The sequence below is a fragment of the Clinocottus analis genome, unplaced genomic scaffold, assembly GCF_023055335.1.
Source record: "Clinocottus analis isolate CAN_PGR_092001 unplaced genomic scaffold, fCliAna1.0.p SCAF_15, whole genome shotgun sequence".
NCBI lineage: Eukaryota > Metazoa > Chordata > Actinopteri > Perciformes > Cottidae > Clinocottus > Clinocottus analis.
This window is the reverse complement of record NW_027175876.1, coordinates 13,025,866-13,045,298: the sequence shown is the minus strand read 5'-3', so window position 1 is coordinate 13,045,298 and position 19,433 is coordinate 13,025,866. Positions and strand designations below refer to the sequence as shown.

General features: G+C 41.0%; 2 protein-coding genes across 2 annotated transcripts; one reads left to right on the top strand and one right to left on the bottom strand.

Moving 5' to 3' along the window:
• Nucleotides 1-1,669: 1,669 nt before the first annotated feature.
• uts1 (urotensin 1) lies at nucleotides 1,670-3,573 on the top strand. The gene is made up of 2 exons (XM_068577345.1): nucleotides 1,670-1,752; nucleotides 2,219-3,573. Exon 2 carries the CDS (start codon nucleotides 2,222-2,224, stop codon nucleotides 2,648-2,650), a length of 429 nt encoding a protein of 142 aa, XP_068433446.1. The 5' UTR covers nucleotides 1,670-1,752; nucleotides 2,219-2,221; the 3' UTR covers nucleotides 2,651-3,573.
• Nucleotides 3,574-8,022: 4,449 nt separating this feature from the next.
• On the bottom strand, nucleotides 8,023-17,548 carry trim54 (tripartite motif containing 54). The gene is made up of 8 exons (XM_068577161.1): nucleotides 17,363-17,548; nucleotides 16,191-16,369; nucleotides 13,541-13,727; nucleotides 11,903-11,998; nucleotides 11,260-11,493; nucleotides 9,656-9,678; nucleotides 8,923-9,059; nucleotides 8,023-8,099 (listed from the first exon to the last, which is right to left on the bottom strand). The coding sequence occupies exons 1-8, from the start codon at nucleotides 17,546-17,548 to the stop codon at nucleotides 8,023-8,025; spliced, it is 1,119 nt and encodes a 372-aa protein (XP_068433262.1).
• Nucleotides 17,549-19,433: the final 1,885 nt, after the last annotated feature.

The window sequence follows — 19,433 nt, the reverse complement described above, 5'->3', positions numbered from 1 at the left end:
TGTCAACCAAATTAACTACATGCGTTCCCCACACAAACGCACAAACACACACTTGGCACAACGGCTGATGAATCCATTAATAATCTGCTCCATAGCCTCTTCCCCTCCTCGAGGGATACAAACTCCACTCCACAGGAAGCTGGAATCCATTTTTGACCCGCTGTGTGTTGAGGTTTAGACTGGTGATTAAATGAAGACATACATTATGAAGAATGAACCCAGTCTTGTTAACCCCTCTGACCCGTATACACGAGGAGCGATGGACCTGATGTTCAGGTCAAAGTCGTTACAGCCGGAGACTGAATGTACACCAGTGATGACGCCGATGTTCTGTGGTGAGAAACTACTCCAGCAGCTATTTGTGATCCGAGGTGGTTTTTCAGTTTATGCACAAACATTTTCAGGATGAAAAGGTCAATGAAACGGCATCGAGGCCTTCAAAAACAAATGAACATGTCATTTTCACTGACTACATCTGGTCCTTAAGAGCAACGTGTTTCTCCTTTAAACCTGGAAACTTTGTTCCAATATTGTATTTCTCGATGACAATAAATGTCTATGGCTAAATATGAAGGAATGCGTTGACTTGGATTACGGCTTTCCAGCATTAGTGTGTGTGTGGTTTGATGGAGCAAATGTCCCTAAAGTGGTCATAAATTTAGGTGCACATGCCCTGAAGATTAGATTCCTCGGGTAGATGGAGGAAAAGTTCTGATTCTGATGATTTAAATTCGCTGATAGTTTTCTTAATTTGAGAATGCACAGAATGGGTTTCATAGTTTTACTTCTAATTAACTCCTGAGAATGTAGTTTTACAAAGCTATCAATCTACAATCTGCCTATATGGCTTCCTGACAGGCACGTTGTTTATAATTATTGATCTAATCATCATACAATCTATATGTGTGGGTTACTTGTCTGTCCAGTAGCTGCAGGCTTTAAACAGCACCACCACCATGGACAGCTCTTTCAGATGAGTTTAATCTGAGTTTCAAAGGATTTTCATCTTTTTGTTTCAAGAGTTATTTGATTGACTGATGAACAAAGATAATTATACAAATAATATGTGTTGTGCTTTTAATCTTGTTGCATCACTTTGGGTTCAAAGGAACAAGGGCACACATCTTAGCTTTAAGTCATTTATGTCATTAAGGTGAAACTGTTACTAACTCGTGGTCATCAGATACCCTCATGTCAGAGACTCTGTGTTATCACGTGCAAGTTGTTTCATATACATCAAGGCATATTTTTAAGCACATATTTAAACACACAAACAGGTCATGAAAATAACTGATTTGAAATTGTGCAAATGTGAATAAAGAGTTGAAATCTCAGGTGTTAATTGTCATATTTAACACAAAAAAGTCAAGTAGCAAGATTTTTTATCAATAATCCCCCAGCATCAGGGACCTCCTCCTCAAAGCCCCTTCAAGGGCCCCTCCTCCCCCTCTTGTCCCCAAGGAGGCCCCTCATAGATCAGAAATAAGCTTCTTTTTTCTTCTTCTTTTTTTAAAAACACCCTTTATATCCTGTCATCACAGCATCTCCAGCTGTCCCCTCGGGACTATATTGCCTTGTTGTCTCGATAGTTGTCCAGTTTCCAAACCGGTGTCTGAGCTTGCATTGACGTCAAAGCAGCAGGCTGGATGTATAAAACCCTGCGTCCTCTCCAGTCCTCGCTCACAGGGACTTTCCAGCCTGAGATCTCACCGGCCATCACACAGTTAAGCTGCAGCATCTGGAGAGAATAACGTGAGTTCTTCTCATTTACTCTTTTTGTCTTTGTTTCCTTTTTTCAGAGTTCATTTTTGTAGAATTGGCAGGTTAAACAACACAAGCAGTGCAGGCAGATCATCTATTATTTAATTATTTATAATTATCTTGTAGATACGTGCATCTCATTAAACTCAGCAAAAGCATTTTTTTTTGTTGCTTTTTCTGGTCAAGTTTTAAAAAAAGTTCAACATTTTGGCTCATTTGCTTTTCTTCTTGAAGGAAATATAACATCATGTAGTTTGCGTTCTTAAATAGACAGATTATCATATCCAGGGTCTTTGTTAAGTTTATTAAAGTTATTTAGAATTCCAAGTGATCACTTGTTTAGTTTTTCTTGCAACAAACCCGGTGGCTACTGCGAGTTTGATTGGCCGCTGCATTTCCCTGACGGTTCCGTGATGAAGTGCCTTTGTGCCATCTAAATGAACGCCTCTGGTCGCAGGACATGAAGCCAGCCCCACTGCTTCTACTCCTCTCCTCGGTCCTCCTCGCGTCGCACCTCCGCCCCGCCGCCGGCAGACCGCGCGTCCTCCCCGGCTGGCTGGATGGCGGCGGCCGCCTCCAGACGCAGCAGCTGGACGAAGTGCTCCTCCGAGCCGCCGTCGCTGGAGACGGCGGCGCCTCCGACCTGCTGGGCGACACCATCCTGCGGGTTCTCCGAGAGAGGAACCCGGGCCACCTGCACCTGCTCCCGTCGGAGGAGGACGAGGCGGCGAGGACGGCGGCGCAGCTGTTGAAGAGGAGCGAAGAGCCGCCGCTGTCCATCGACCTCACCTTCCACCTGCTGAGGAATATGATCCAGATAGCCAAGATGGAGAGCCAGAGGGAGCAGGCGCACTTCAACCGCAAAGTCCTCGACGAGGTCGGGAAGTAAAGCTCAACGTATTTGTCTCTGACATTAGTTGTTTTGTGTGCGCCTGCTTCCCTCTCCAAGTCATATTACGCACAGGTGGTGCCAAATTACGCATCGCCGCATCATCGAGTAAAATGTAAATTGTTAAGTATTATTTGAAGACTTTGTTGGAAAATATGGAAATTAACTTCTCACCCCTTCCGACACACATCACAACTGCTTTTGGGAGACAACCTGGCGGTGTGATTTCTTAATTTAACGTTGGAACACAATTGGACATTTGATCCGGAAATGAGCAGCGTTGGCTTCTGTTATTGGTTTTTATGACCAAATGTTGTGATGCTTGAACTGAAAATAACTGAACTACAAGGCTGACCTAAAGATTTACAAATTAAAGTTTGACTAATTAATTGTTCTCAGTAATCTCTTGAGGATGATCCTTTGAATGGGTCTTCATTTTAGAAACATTTCAGTTAGACTACAAGTATGAGAAACTACTATGTGTTTGTGTTCACTTCCCATTACAATATTAAAGTAAAGCACCAAGGTTTTGCTGCTGCTTCATATTTTTTAGTCATTTGTTTATTTCAACTTGAGCCTCGAACAGATCAATCTTTAGAAAGAAGAAAAGACAACTAGTTCTGCATAATAGAACTAATGTGAAGTCAAAACTCTTGATTGTTATTGAACCCTTCATCTCTTTGTTGTTTTAAATCAACTCTGATTGATCAAACGTAATGTAATGGCATGATTGTAACGGGATCTTGTGTGGAAGGTAAGACTATTCACACTGTTTGTTGACGTGTTGTCCACCACAGCCTCTTCTCTGTCCTTTAATGGAGTGGGATCACTGGTACTGTATCACCTGTAGCATGCTAATCTTAAAAAGAAGAAGAAGAAAAAAAACCTTGTTTTCCCACAAACATTTATGTCTGACACTGATCATATTGTTTTAGCAAAAAAAAAAAAGAAAATGCCTTTTTGCCATTTATATTTTGTAATAAAAAAGTTTAAAGTAAAACTCTTTTGATTCTGTTCTTGTTCTGATTATGAATGTGTACAAGTCGGTCATGAGAAGAACTTTTTTGTGACTACTGTGCGTTCTTTGTGGATGGATTTGTAAAAGCATCCTTCCCAAATACAACTGCTCTGAAAAACAAAATACCGGAAATTTACAGATTTTTGTCCATCTTGCGATCGGGTTGATGGACTAAATGTCAGTTGTGCTTCGGTTAATCTAACAATTGGATATGAGCAAATTCTCAGCACATAGTTGCCAGATTTCATTTGACTTGCACGTTGATTTTCATGCCCCTCAGAGGATGATTCCTAATGACGCGTTCAAACCCTGTGACCATGTTTTCCAGCGCCACCATCTGGTCACAATGTTGGTTCATGACAGAATACCTAAAAAACGAATGACTTTATTTTCATGAAATCTAAATAGATTACTGATGATGTTTCGGTTTTTTGACCTGACGATGCTCCTCTAGCGCCACCATCAGGCAAAACCTATTCCCTATGCACATGAGCCACCCACAGGACACATTTAATATGTACTTTCAGGTATTATTGCCAACTTAAGACCAATACCGAAGATTCTAGACTACAAATGTCTTCGTCCTGGAGACTGCATCCAGTTGCCTCCTGTTCTTTTAATTATAATTGTATGTGATATAGAATAGAATGAAATAAAATCTCCCTGCATCATTACGCCACTTATGCAGTATAGAACATTGATATAAAAAAAAAGTATGAACTGCAATGAACAATTTGTCATCACTAATCATTGAGACAGAAGCAATTTTTGTCGATCCATTAATGTCGAAGGCCTCGAGATGATGGAAGGTTAAGCTGAAGTTGTTGAGAGAGAGAGAGAGAGAGAGAGAGAGAGAGAGAGAGAGAGAGAGAGAGAGAGAGAGAGAGAGAGAGAGAGAGAGAGAGAGAGAGAGAGAGATGAAACAACAAACACTGAAGTTGAAATGGCCTCTGAGTTCTTTGTTTTTCTGACTCAGTCAAACCGTGGGTGTGTTGGTGACTCTTTTGCCTCATCACCCTCTGTTTGTGTGTGTGTGTGTGTGTGTGTGTGTGTGTGTGTGTGTGTGTGTGTGAGAGAGAGAGAGAGAGAGAGAGAGAGAGAGAGAGAGAGAGAGAGAGAGAGAGAGAGAGACAGCATGTGCTGGTTCATCTCCCTCGTTATGTTTTTTTAAATGCTGTTACATATCGTTTTGCAAAGCGGTGACTAAGGTGTGTCATCATAACTTCGACTGTTCTGCAGAATGTTTGACTTCAAAAGGTTACACAACCTAACGGTTACACCTCTGTGGAATGACAATGTTTCATGCATGCAGATAGATGATGTTGGTTTCGGGATCTGCATTCATGTCGTTTTTCAAAAATATTTCTAGACAGTTTTGAACCCCAGTTTTCAGAAGTCTCAGGATGCAACAAGCTTTCTAACGCCTAGGAGGAGCGTGTTGATCCTGAGAGTAAAAGCATTAGGAAGACAATCGTGATTGACATTAAAACATTTCATAGCCAAATAATGAAGAATTGCCTTTTAAATTGTGCTTTATTTGCTTAAAATGTATATTATTTAGTATTTCACATGCAGCGGCCAAAGTCACAATCAAAAGCCCACTGTGACATCATCAAGTTTCACCTTTTAAGAGGGGGGCAATATCCTCTTGTTATGAAGGTGAAGTTGCATAGGAATTAAAAGCCTTTCTCATCAGAACATCTCAAAGCGTAATGATGTCCAGGTGATAGCCACGCCCCGACATCTAAGTCAAGTTCACCGTCTTGGGCCGAAACACAAAGGACAACTGAAGCTGATGAGAGTGCGGGTTGATGATTGTGCAGGCATTTGGTCCAAAACCAAAGTACAGAACAAATAGATATTTTGACTAGAAAGTACTAAATGTACGCTTGAGGGGAAACCAAAGAACGTATAACACTCACATAACAGGAAGAGGAATCGTAAGAGGCACCATCCCACATTTCCTGGCAATCCATCCAAAGGTTTCTCAAAACACAAGTAGATTGTTTATTTGTTGGGGACTGTTTCTCAGCGGTACATCCGTCCACATTTGGTGCTCTCATGAGTAAATGGTGCAGCATTGCTCATCGACGTGTTTTTTTTGTACATCAGTGGAGCTCTAAGACAAAGAAGAGTAAGACATACCAGACTACTCAGACACAAAACGATTCTTGTTAGACGTTTAGTTTTTTTTCATGTTGACAATATACAAGAACTACAGGATATCATCCTTTTCACAAATCAGCTTCAGGTGCCCAGAGCTAACACGACCTTAATCACGGAGCTGGCAGAGATTAGAAGATGTTCATGTGAGAAAACACTCTATGAGGGCTTTAAATCCTGAAGAAAAACACACATGAAGGAAATCTTTTTACTTTCCCTCCCACAACACAGAATGAGGTGCTAAATCCACTGTATACATGCCTTTGAGCTATACATAGAGAGCTATATTTACACACAGTACACTGGGTTTCTTGCCTGAACAAAAGGCAAAAATGTGGGAGGCTAAAATCTGGTCAGTCGTCCTGCATCTAGGCTGCAGCGGAAAGAAACACAGACGGGTAATGTATGGAAAGGTATGATCTCCATCCCTCATTCAGGTGTAGTTTTCACGTTCTCTTTGTCCTTTCATGTGGCTGGATTCACTGCCGTTGGATGTTTCTCAGAGGATTATGGTAAACCTCCGTTTCCGCCTCCGTTTTGCATTCCCTCAGGACTGCGGCGAGGACCTCGAGTGGAGAACAAAAGAGGAATATCATGAGATCAGTGTCATCATCATCCCACGTCCAAACAATCACCGGTGACTCTCCCGCTGCTCGGCCCAATGTCACGCAGCACGGAGGAGGATGCTGTTGTTGTTGTTGTTGTTGTTGTTGCCGCCTCTGACTGAGCGAGCACGAATGATGCCGTCTCCTTCCTGAGTGGACGAGGGGAATCCTTCGCTCTCTGCAGCCCTGTCTTGTCTTGTTAGGGATGATTTCACACATCCCCTCACAGTGAGCTGCTGCAGACTTCACATTTACAAACGTTACAATTCATCAGCAGAGCAACAAGAACATCTATAAACAGGCTCTGACACGCTTGCACTACTTCAGCTGGAAAGCCGTCAGCGCAGCGCCCTTTTTGCATTTTTAGAAACGTGTTTGTCGGCACCACGTTCATTAAAACACTTTAAATATGGAACGTTTCATGACGTAAGAGCCTTCACAAGTAAAGCTGAAATGTACTAGGGATGTATGAAAGAAATCTGTTATTGTGATACAGATATTTTTGGGCCACTTGGGGGCAGCAAAACTCTGTTGTGAACACACAACGACATAAGATCATCTTTTAAGTGGAAGCAGCGAACTGGTTAGCAAACTGTTTATTTACACATTCAGAAGTTACAGAGCAGCATTAGCATTGATTTGGATTTATGTTTGTCTTTTTTTGGCTGACTAGCTATCAGCTGTGGCTACTGCCTGAAGGGGCTATTCCCACAGTTATTAGTATCTTTAGTATAAAAAACATAATCAGAGTTTTTAAACTAAGTGATTATGTGATATGCACAACAAATAAGTAAATAATTAGATAGATAGATAGATAGATAGATAGATAGATAGATAGATAGATAGATAGATAGATAGATAGATAGATAGATAGATAGATAGATAGATAGATAGATAGATAGATAATTACTTTATTGATCCCCAAAGGGAAATTCAAGATTACCAACCAGGGATGATACAATTGAGGCGAAATGTAATCTTAGGTGCAACAAATATATTAATGCTATTAATAAAGGAGTGGCATGTATTTACAGTGAATGCTATAAATACTATATGACATTAAGGGGTCCTTGACGAACGTTTCCATGTTTCCTGGAGCGTCTTCTACAGTAGAAAATATGAAAAGTTTGATTCATTTTTTATTCAAAGATGGTCTTTGGTGTGCAATGTCATGGCCTCCAGCACAAGTAAACAATCTGACGATGCACTTGAATAATTAAGTGGATCTTTATGATTTCAAGATATTGTTTGTTTTTTTTTTCAAAATTGTTGATTTGATTCTTACCAGAAACAGTGTTTTGTTGTCTGATGTGTGTCGTGTACCGTGTATAAAACATTTTGAAACAAACATTTGACAAGAGAGTAAAGCCTGACTGGAAGCTGCATTACTAACGTGAGGAGTCTGACACTTTCTAAAGCAAACACGCCACAAAGCCCTGATGCTCATCAGTAGAGGGCGACGCCCTGTATCCCGCTGTTAGTCTCTCAGAGATTATCGAATCAGTCTTATGCGATTGTGAAGCTTTTGAACAATTCAACTCTGTCCAAAGGAGACATTGAAAAGCACAAATACTTCTGTCTTGGTCTCAAAATTTGGAGCAGAAGTCCAGTTCTGCGTCCTCTCCATCTCCTTCAGGATCTTCCTCTCCATCATGTCCCACACCTGAAGACACACGGACAATACATGAACTCACAAGGTCACCTCATCAGCTTTTATTTCATTTTTGACCAAAAACTTAACTGTCTGTCCTCAATTTAAAAAGTGGATAAAAAGACGCCAGATATGAATTCATAACTACTACTGTACTAAACTAGAAAGGTACTTGTACAATATTTGAGTATTGAGTTTTCATTCCAATGATACTTCTCCTCCTCCTTTAAGTGGAAAATGTTGACTTTTTAGTTCACTACATTTACCTGACAGCTTTAGTTACTTTACAAATAAAGATTTCTACAAAACATATGAAGATCTTATGAAATGTAATAATTTGTTATTGATTAAACCACCATGTTTATACAGGTAAAAATGAAACAATTAATACATTGACAAAAGAAATATTGGAAAGTACTTTTAGAAGTAATTATTAAAGACGACACATTGCATAGCTCCAGTGAGGATTTACTACTTTTACTTTTTTATTTGAATACTAAAAAGTATTAAAACATACTACTACTATTACTACTACTACTACTACTACTACTACTACTACTACTACTACTACTACTAATAATAATAATAATAATAATAATAATAATAATAATCAATTCTTAATTAAAAAAATAAGAATTTAAACAGTCAGACAAAAAAAGCATTGTGAACTTTGATTTCATTGTAACAGCAGAATTTTAGAATTTCAACAACCAAATTATTAATCAAGAAAATAAATGAGTAGATCAATTCAGTATAAAATAACCATTAATATCCGCTCTTTATAAAATAGTGTCAAGCGAGCTCCACCTCTACGACGGCAATGTTCTGCTTTTACCACGGAGCGTGTCCGGTGAGAAGTCCATGTTCCTCAGCATGTCGGCCAGCTCGTCAGTATCCATGACGAAGTGGCTCATGTCCTCATAACCGAGCTCCGGTCGCTCCATGTTCGAGTCCCTGGTCGTCTCCGCCATCCTGCCGGCAGAGCGCGGAGGAGTTCAGGTACTGTGGTTAACGTGAATGCTGCGATTTGCACGGTATTCGATTTTGAGAATGTCGAGTGAAGTCTGTTACATGTTGGAATTTTACTGAAGCTTATAAAATAGTAATAAACATTATTATTCACAACAAAAAACTCATTCAGACATTTGTAGCTTAAGTTTACTTCTTTTGTATTTTGTATCGTGAACATGTCGGGCTTAAACAATTATTTACTTGGAAGATTTTGAATAAAGTCAAACTCACACATAGGGTTCAGATTTTGAGATTATTTCCTGGGTTAAAGCGGATGGTTTGCTCTTAAATGAATATCCAGCATCCATCATTTTTAGCCTTCTAAAAGGTTTTCACATTTTCTAAATATGTTGTACCTCTAATGTCAAAGTGTACATGATTTACCTTTGAAAAGTGGCGTAGTAGAAGTACTAAGTATAGCAGTAATGTCATTACATGGGTAATGGACATAATTGTATTTCACTCAGTTGCCTTCCACCTTGAAGACTTTGTGTAATCCATCCACATTCAAATATATATACCATATTCAGATTCACCACAAACAACTTCCTTCTTACCTTTCCAGTATGACGCTGGCGCTCTGTGAGAGTTAAGAAGACAGACAGAAAAGAGAAAACATTGTGCGTCAGTTGTCCGCGCCACAGACATCAGTCAGAACTATTTGTCAGACACTTCGTTAAAATGAAAGCGAGACTTTGAGGAATACTGCCGGCTGCAGAATGGCCTCCTGGTGTTTCCTCCCGGCTCCGTCTCCTTTGACGCCGGCTGTGACTGAGCATGAAGCAGTGACACCTGAGGCTCACGCCGTCTCTCACACCGCAGTGACGCAGACACGTCGCATCAGAAATAACGGATGCATGATCAAGTAACAATCAGAGTCAACCCTCAAATTACAAGGAAAGCTTGTTTTTTTCATTAATTTATCCAAGGGCATGTGCAGTAGCAGTCAAAATGTCAAATTCATGAGTACTTGTGTGTCCCGATAATATAAAACAGTTTGACAAAACGTGAGTGCAGTTTTCTGCACTAAAAAAAAACATCTACTGCAAACAGATGTACCATAAAAGCAATAGAAAATGCAGACTTTGTAGAATTTCTAGGATTTCATTTCATTTAGGATTTGCACAATGAGTTCGTGAGAAGCTTTTGAAACAGCATTTAAACATCTGTTTGGTCACATAAACAAAACAGATGTAGCAGTTGAACTCTTAAATATGTGTCTGCAGTAGACATGAACTTTAGGAGTTAATAAACGTGTGTGTGTGTGTGCGTGTGTGTGTGTGTGTGTGTGTGTGTGTCTAATGAAACCTGCGGCTGGGAGAATATTGATGGCTGGAAGGAGTCTTGAAATGAAGGAGGACCATGTGACATCAGATTGTGAATGAACTACTGCAGCTGGTGTGTAAAAAACTATTTATAATCTGATATCATATTTCTGCAGCACAAAATTAAGTTTATGTAGATAGACTTCTGTCCCATATCTAATTTTCTGCTTGTAATCTTATTAAGTAAATAATGATCTTATATCCAAAAGTTTGGAAATGATCATGAAATATTCCATCTGTGATCACAAGCTTTTAAAATCAACTCTGATACACCTCAACGAACTGAAATATAATGCATCAAACAAAAGGTAGCTTCTACTGCAGTTATTGGGTAAGTTAGAGTTTAAGTTTATTCCTCTGAGTATCTCTTCAGTTTGTGCTCACGACTGTACAGAGAAGTTATGTTCAAGGCATGCAATCCTTGTGGAGATGATTTGCTTCACAAATATTTTCTTTCATAACTTTTTTCAATGCCCTCCTGTCATACAATTGATTTCTGGATTGTTTAGAATTTAATGAATACAACCAAATATAAGTAACAACTGTAAAACCAAAAACTATTCATTCAGCAGATTCCACACTTAAAGGTCAAAATGCTGTTTCATATGAGCTTTCTGCAGACTCATAAAACACAACATATAAGTCTTTTTCTTGGCCAAAATGAATCACTGATGTAAGGAGTCTAAAACACATTGACATTACCTTTAAAAAAAAACATGTATTTTTAAGTTTTCGGCTCAGTGGGTCACTCAGAAATTCTCTGAAAAAAAACAAAGGACAGCGCGTGACCGCGTGACTCGACCTGCAGCAGCCGGCTGCCCCGACGCCTCACCGACCTGAATGAACACGGGCATGTGGAGCTCTTCGATGGACTGAATGGCCGACTCCACCAGCGCCGCCGCGGCCTCCAGGTGGTCGCTGTGCCGGCGGATGAGCGATCGAACGTGTTTGAGCTTGTCGTCCTGCTCTCGGGCGATGAGCCCCACCAGCTCCTGCTTCCGCTGGTCCAGGACGGCCACCAGGCCGTCGAGGCGAGAGATCAGCTGCTCCGTCTGCCGGCGACCGCTCTCCTGAGGCGAACAGAGGATTATGATACAATTACAACGCAATGCACATGCACTTTGTCGTCCGCTCCGTCTGCTTTACGACTAAGTTGAACTTTAAGGGATCACTGTATGCCTCTGTCATAGGATAGCACTGGATTTATCTTAAAGGAAAACCACTGTGCAGCTGTTTCAAGACAAAGTGAGAAGAGTGCAAATACAAAAGTCTCAGATTACAATAACAAGATTACAATAAAATCAGGTTTACAGTGTGGATCATAACAATATGGAGAGAAATATGTCGCTCTGCGCTCTTTATTGGCCGACACATGAACAATAGTTATTACAGAAGAATGGGAAAATAACAACTGAAGAAGACGATAATACACAAGTTTGTTCTTGTGTGTGTGTGTGTGTGTGTGTGTGTGCGTCTAACCTCCACAGAGTGGCAGATTTCTTCCATCTGAGTGATGACTGCCTGGACGTGGTCGTTACTGGCGACCAGGACCGCGATGCCATCGCTCAGGTCGGTCTGCAAACATCCAGAAGAGACGTGACGTTCATTTAAATGATTCACTTCAACCATAAAACTGTCCACTTCATTCCTTTTACTTTCACCTTTAACCCTGTGTCTTGTCTTGCACATGCGTACCGTTTTGTTATACATTCACCATTTTGTATATTTTTTTATCCTCATCTTGGTCTATTTCAATCTGGTGTTTAGTTTATTGAGCTTTTATACTTTTGTGTTTCTGCATTGTGCACTGCCTGGGATTTTGACCACACCATTTCACAGTATGTTCAAAAATCTGAATTATGTTAGTGCCAATCTAATTTTGTATAATATTATAACAATATAATATAACCACGGCGTGTCAAACCAGTCACCTGCCAACATAAAGGTTAATGGTAAACTAAAAACATTGATAAAAACCAATATGTTACGTTTACATTTCATACTTATTAAAACTCAACGCACACCAACTCCCTTATCGACTGCTGGCACACTAATTCATCTAAATGGACATTTAAATGAATTTCTCTTTTTGAACTTTGCAGCACTCCTCGAACAACATTACCAGAAAAGATTTTTGTTTCATCCACAAATTAGGATGATTAAACCCAGATCAGCGCTTCCTGTTTGTCAGTATATTTACTTATATGCAGATCAAGACGCTGTTTTAAAATCCCCCAACATTGCTGTTGTTAGAACCTCACAGAGAGGACCGTGTGCCGTGCTGGTGGAGGAATGCAGCCCGCTCTCGTTAGTAAGCCCGTCGCTCCCAAAGCACAACAACATGAGTCACCAGCGTGCATCTGCTTCGGGTATCACATGACGTCATGCACATTTGTACAGTTTGTTACAGCTTCTGTACAGATTTGGGGTCATTTATCAGTGCAACAAAGTCCCCACGTAGGCCGACAATACATCGGCAACTTTTGTTTTTCTGATTAACCTTTGCGTGAAGACGGAGCGTCAACAACTTTTCCCCGAACTTCATCTGAATTTCAGATGAGTGAATCAGAGACAGTGAGAGATGGAGAGGCCGGCACCAAAATGTCAACAAAGCCAACTGCTCAATTACATGCCGGCCGCCATCTGCATGACAAAACTGCTGCACTTTGTCTTCTCGCGCGCACAAATGAGAAAATGAAGTCTTTTCATGTTGATGTATTGGATGTGAAACGATATCTGCTGTCACTGTAATTGACCTTTAGATGTCTAGATTACCAAGTGTGTCCTGGTTCCAGTGGGGTCACACAGTATTTATTTCAATACTATGCATTTGCGCCGGGTGGAGGTCAGTGTGCAGCTTAGTTTGCCGTATTGGAATAGATTTAAAAATAGAAACAGAAAGAAGTTTGTAAGGTAAAGGCCACCATGAAGCCAACTCACATGCACTAAAGAGTTCAGACTTTTGTAAATGCTCTTTATTGGTGCTTTGACCTTTGAACAAGCTTCGGCCTCAACTGGAAGTACAAACCTTAAAACCTGCGTTTTACACACACAGGGGTGATGTCACCGGCGAGAAGATGACAGCTGGCTGTCATGCATGTAAAGTTGACTCCTCACCTTCTGTCTCATGTAGACGCTGCTGAGCGGAGCGACGTCACAGTCTTTGTGTTTTCCGAACACTTTGCACATGGAGCAGGTCGGCGTCTCACAGGACAGGCAGTAGATGTTGATCTTCTCCTCGTCGTGTTCCTCGCACAGCAGCTGCTGCTGCTGCTGCTGCTGCCCCGGCTTTATGTTCACGAGCCTGCAGGGGAGAAAAAAGGTTCATGCACTGAACATAATAGATTGTCATGTGAAATAACCAAAACTATTCAGATGTTGTGCGTCCGTGTCGGCTCAGTCATGTCAGTCATAGAAGGAAGCTCATTGAGAACATTTTCAGGGTCAATCATCATAAGCCCAACAACAGATTACACACTTTTGAATTCCAATTTTAATTTTGGATGAGTCACTGCGAGGGGCAGACATAAACCTTGAAGCGCTAATTTAGCATTGCATTGTGGGTAGTTGCTCCACGTTGCCGGCACCCAGAGTTTCCTGCTCGTTTGTCAGCAGCAGTCTACTTCCATGTCCTTGGCATGTGTATTTACACTGTGAAGGCATCACGGCGTGTGGAGGAGGAAGAGGCCGACAGCTCAGAGTCCAGCACTGTCAGCTGGCGCAACGAGCCCAGTGCATTCTGGGTGTTGTAGGTTTTTCTCTGTCCCCCAACTCCTTTTCACCTAGAAGTGTATCCAGTTTTTTTCTGACAAGATAATCCAAAGGAAGGTGATTTCTAAGAACTACCCATCATTTGAATGCATGTATAGTGTGCTTAAAATTCCCTTGATGGGAGACCTTAAGGCCAGATTTTCCTGCATTAGTGACATAGTGCCCACACGGCTCGCCAACATTGTCTCTATTGTTAAACCTGCTCGGCCGAGTTCTGTTGTCGCCGACGTATTTGGACATCAGCGGATGATTGACATAAATAGTTTGGCTGAGACGAGTTGTTTCTTCGCCACCTGGGAACCAAGATGGTGTCAGCTTTCAATAATATCCATCTGCTGTATTAACGCATATGTTCTGTGTGTGTTGGTGTTTTTTCTGTTACTTCACTGTCCTCTCTGATTTGTCACTTGTGCCAGCGTGCAATTTATATTATTCAGGCCAAATATAAACCAAAACAACGCACACGTTTTGGAGCATCCTAAAAGCAAAGTCTACGTACCGGAAGCCAAAAGAATTAATTAAAGGGTTCTTTGTACTCTGACGTAGGTGTCTCCGACAGAAATGATGATTAAATAATGAGAAAATACGAGTTAACATTTGTGAACAATCACTTCTATTTTAGTCCACACGGATAATGAGGGGACTCCTGTCCTTCAGTCTAATGAACGCCAACAGTGACTCACGCTCCAGCTTCTATTTAGGAGTGAGGGTGACTCAAATATCAGAGTGGAGTTGTAGTTTGTGCACGCTTACAAAACAAGGGCCGACGGAACAGTTGAACATTTTAGTTTCACTAACCTTTTCACCTCATTGTCTTTTGGGTTTTCATTCTGTTCTTTGAAATAGATAAATAGATAGATTGATAGATTTATCTTTCCCCAGTGGGGAAACTCATTTGTCACCAGAGAAAACAACAGACCCATACAGACAACAACAGACAAGGTGCACATGTGCGCAACAGACAAAAAAAAACACATTGTAAGAACCAACACCAGAAAATGCCATATGAAACAAGAAAAACTATCTCCAACAAAACCTCTAATCCTTAACAAAAAACAACACTATATCTGTTTTTAGTGAAAGCATAACTAGTTACACTTTCGAATGATGCGTATAAACTCATATATTTCATACATTTTGTTTCTTTCTCACACACACACACACACACACACACACACACACACACACACACACACACACACACACACACACACACACACACACACAGGTCATGTCTTTAAACTTGTCGTCAACAAGTGCATCACATTACAAATATGAAACAAATTGGTGTTCATCAGCTGAGGGGTAACACACACAACCCTAAAGGTAGAAATGTTTCAAAATTCTTGTGTCATGTGACTGATGCCCGATTGGACATCTGGCTTTATCTTATCTCATTTTATTCTTTTTGTATTACTTTAACTGTCTGATTTTATGTTTAATCCCCTAGAGTGTAAAATGCAAACAACCATGAATTCAAAGTCTCAGAAATCATCAGCTTAGGTGTTTTTCTCACTTTAAAACAACCGCTTACATCACTGCAGAAGGAACTATTTAGTTTTTATCCGTCTCAAAGTCTCAAAACGTGTCAAACAGCACATTTCCATAATTATGGACGCATCCACTCTGCACTGCTGGTAAACAGTGGTCAGAAAGGTGAAGACTGGAGGTAACAGAATACAACGCTGCTCTCCGTTGGTGGTCACTCATGATTACAATAACATGAGCCCTACTTCAGATTCTATATAAAGACCTTTTGTTGTTGAACCTGTCTGGGGTGTGACGAGGCAAAATACAGACAGAAGAACATCGTTGATTTAAGAGATTTTTCAAATGATGAAGATTGTAAATAATGATTAAAACAAGTTTATTGTTAACAAAAACTGTAACTTTACAAAGTGTCCTCAGATCTGCTTACAATGACAGTGTGTACTACCTCATTCATGAAATGTCCATATGCTTTTACACGCTGAAAACGTCCTTTCTGCACACGCACCTGGAGGACTCCTGCTGTCTGTAGATGTCGAGGATGTTCTCCACCAGCAGGTTCCTCTGCAGACCGTAGACCCCGTGGCGGTCCAGCGCCACCTCGTGGCGGCACGATGGGCAGCGGAAGCGAGTGCCACTGGGAGCCGTGCTGGAGGAGCCACGGGACTGCCACAGAGGGTTGGCCGACTGGGGACAGAGAGGGTGTAGAAGTAAGAAATGTCTAGAACACAGAAGGTATGGATCCTCATTCCTCTAAAAAATATGTATAACATATCTTACTCACGCATATCAATGTTGTATTTATTGTTCATGAGGGGAAAGTCCCGCTTCTTAAATGTCTTACAAGAAAAACATGCAAATACACAAAACAAGACACTTGTTACCTTTTCCTCATCATATTTGGTTACAGTGTATTTTTTGTAAATAATAGTAAATATAGTGTAAATATCAGTTTGGAACGTGGCAAAATATCTTAACTATCTCATCATTTCAATTTAGTAACTCATCATGAGATAGTTATGTACAGGATCTAAATTATGAGGGAGGTTTTTACAGGATCTTAATTTTTTTTTTTATCAAAATGGCACAAATGGGCTTCCATAGCCGAAGATCTGAGAAACAGATTATTTGGCAGCAGTGGTTTGAGGAAGGTTAAAGGGACATTTTAGTAATGTTATTTTGCTGTGAAACCAGAGTCAGTGGTGACTTGTATTGGGCTTATATTATTAGCAAGATTACAACATGTTTTTGTTCATGTGCAACCAAACAGGCTACAACATTGTCAGGGGTGAGCAACAAATTACATTTACTCAAGCAGTGTACTTAAGTACATGTTATGCTGCTTTATACTTCTACTCCACTACATTTCTGAGAGAAATATTATGCTTTTTACTCCACTACATTATTAAACAGCTATAATTACTTTTCAGATTGAGATCTAAGATGAGAGTTTAGAGTGAAATATAATGCAGCAATGTATTATTGAATAACCAGTGAGGTAACTCATATGTGCTACACATTGATACATTACAACATGAAGTAAGTATCAAGCAAATCAAAGTATTATTGTACTTTTAGTTCACTTTTTAATGCAGTACCTGTAGACTATGATATTTCTACATGAGTAAAACATTGAAAGGAGTCCGATGAACAACCCTTCAAGACGGACGCCGCTCTCACCTGGAAGATGTCGTTGGCACACTTGCGGCAGAGGTTGTGCTGGCAGGGCAGGATGACCACGGGTTTGGAGAACAGCTCCAGGCAGACGGGGCAGATCAGCTGCTTCTCCAGGTTCTCCATGGTGGCTCCTCTGCCGGCGCCGGGCCCAGAACTGCCTGCTGATGGAGGCCTGACAGCAAAGTTCATCACCTCCAGGGAGCGGTGGATAAAACGTCCGAAAAGACAGAAGAAGGTGACAAGCAGAGGAACAAAAGGTGGTGTTGCTGGGGGGGGGATATTCTAGATGTTGGTTTTGTTGTTGTTGGACTTCTTTTCCAACTCTTACGACGTCTCTTTCCCCCGTTGTCTATCCCTTTACCCCCCTGGCCCGCCCCATGAAAAGACCCTCCCTGTCTCTGTCCCACAGCAGCTGGACTGGCAACTATTTTTAGAGCGTCAGTTTGTTCTGGCTTAGGTTACTGGCTAAACTGCGTTCCCCAGCCCCACCATTGGAAATATCGGGTGTGGCAGGAGATCAGGACAGCGGTCGGTAACACCACGGTTCAAATGATAATGTTTGTATGAAGTCTGATACTCCAGGGTGTGACATAATGCAACCTCTGGCCTCCAATGTTGAGCTCGTTAGCACTTTGGCATCAACAGCGAGCTACATTTCTCAGTTTAGATTTCTCAGCTCAGACTTCTGTTTGTCACAACAGTACTAATCACACGGGGACTTTAAACTCCTTCAAACACACGCTCTCCAATTTGCAGACAAGATGTTTTTTTGTTTTCCTTTTCTTCACACACTGACATCTCGACTGCGGCTAAATGGATTTTTACTTTTCAAACTACTTTGGAAAAGTCCAGCTCCCTACGTTACCTTGCAATTTGAACTGACTAACCTATTGCAATGTGAACATATATGCAACGTTATCCATAGCTGAACAAAATTTATATGTATCATAAACTTGAAAACCCCATCATCTTTTTGTAATGCAAATTCTTGGGAGTTGGCCTCATCAAATATGTTCTCTCTGCAGCCCTCTGTAGGCAATTCAGAGCCAAATCATTATAACCTCATAATTCCACAAATAAATTAAGTAAACTAACGAATACAATCTGAATACTTTATTATACCACCTTATAATTGGGATGTTGGTAATCCCGTAAATACTTGTGGTTAAACAATAGACCATCACAATGACCAATTTAACAGAGATTGAGGCTTGAATAATGCCATCTATTTGTCTCTTTCTTGAAACTCTAGGACCCAGCGGGACACGCTATATTTAAAACGTGAAGTGAGTTTGATTGAGTCATCAAGCCAGAAGCAGCAGTATGAAAATAAAAGAGATAAAGAGAACTTGTTGGTAACTTGAATCTAAAGTGAAGTGCTGGCAAGGCCTTTTAAAGGTCTCAACAAACACACTTTATAGAAAACATTGAAATACAATTAAATGTGTTATTGTAGCCCTTCATTAAACAGTTATAACCAAAAACATGAGTTTGCCTTTTTGTGGTCAACCTTGACACTCCAAAGATACTTTAACTGTTAGGTAAAAACCCTGATGTGATAGTGCTCATTGCTCCTCTCCTCCAGATGGAGGCGCTGCAGGACAAACAAACACAACTGTTTTCTGAATGTTTTCATGGGAACTAGCATATACAGAAGCAGTGATGAAGCTGCTGCAACATATGAATACATTGTTGTTGTTGTCTCAGCTGTTTGTTGGACAGTAGAAAGAGTGTAAAAAGACTGGGTCCCACTGTGTTACTCAGGCTGCACTACAGCAACTATTCACAGGCGCGAGCCCACTACTGAGCGGCACGGGGGATTTGACCTGCTCCGTCTCCGACCTGGGTCGGTGCACCCCTCCTTAGACGACCTGGTGGTCCCGGGCTCCCTCAGGATCACCATATCGATACCGAACTTAGTGCGGACACCCGATCGACATGGTGCACTGCAGCTCAGGGGTCCTGAGCTCAAGCGGTCCTCCAGCCTCAGCCTCCCGGTAACTTGGATTACAGGAACGCGCCACCGCACCCGGCGGGTAAACTGTTCATTCAGAGAGGTTTTGGGCTTTTACAA

What these genes read in the sequence shown, in the direction of transcription:
- trim54 (XM_068577161.1), bottom strand. Translation starts at nt 17,548, where the DNA reads ATGAACTTTGCTGTCAGGCCTCCATCAGCAGGCAGTTCTGGGCCCGGC. An exon ending in GTGCCAACGACATCTTCCAG is followed by an intron (nt 16,370 to 17,362) that starts GTGAGAGCGGCG and finishes CTCTGTCCCCAG; the next exon opens with TCGGCCAACCCTCTGTGGCA. An exon ending in AGACAGCAGGAGTCCTCCAG is followed by an intron (nt 13,728 to 16,190) that starts GTGCGTGTGCAG and finishes TCTCCCCTGCAG; the next exon opens with GCTCGTGAACATAAAGCCGG.
- uts1 (XM_068577345.1), top strand. Translation starts at nt 2,222, where the DNA reads ATGAAGCCAGCCCCACTGCTTCTACTCCTCTCCTCGGTCCTCCTCGCG.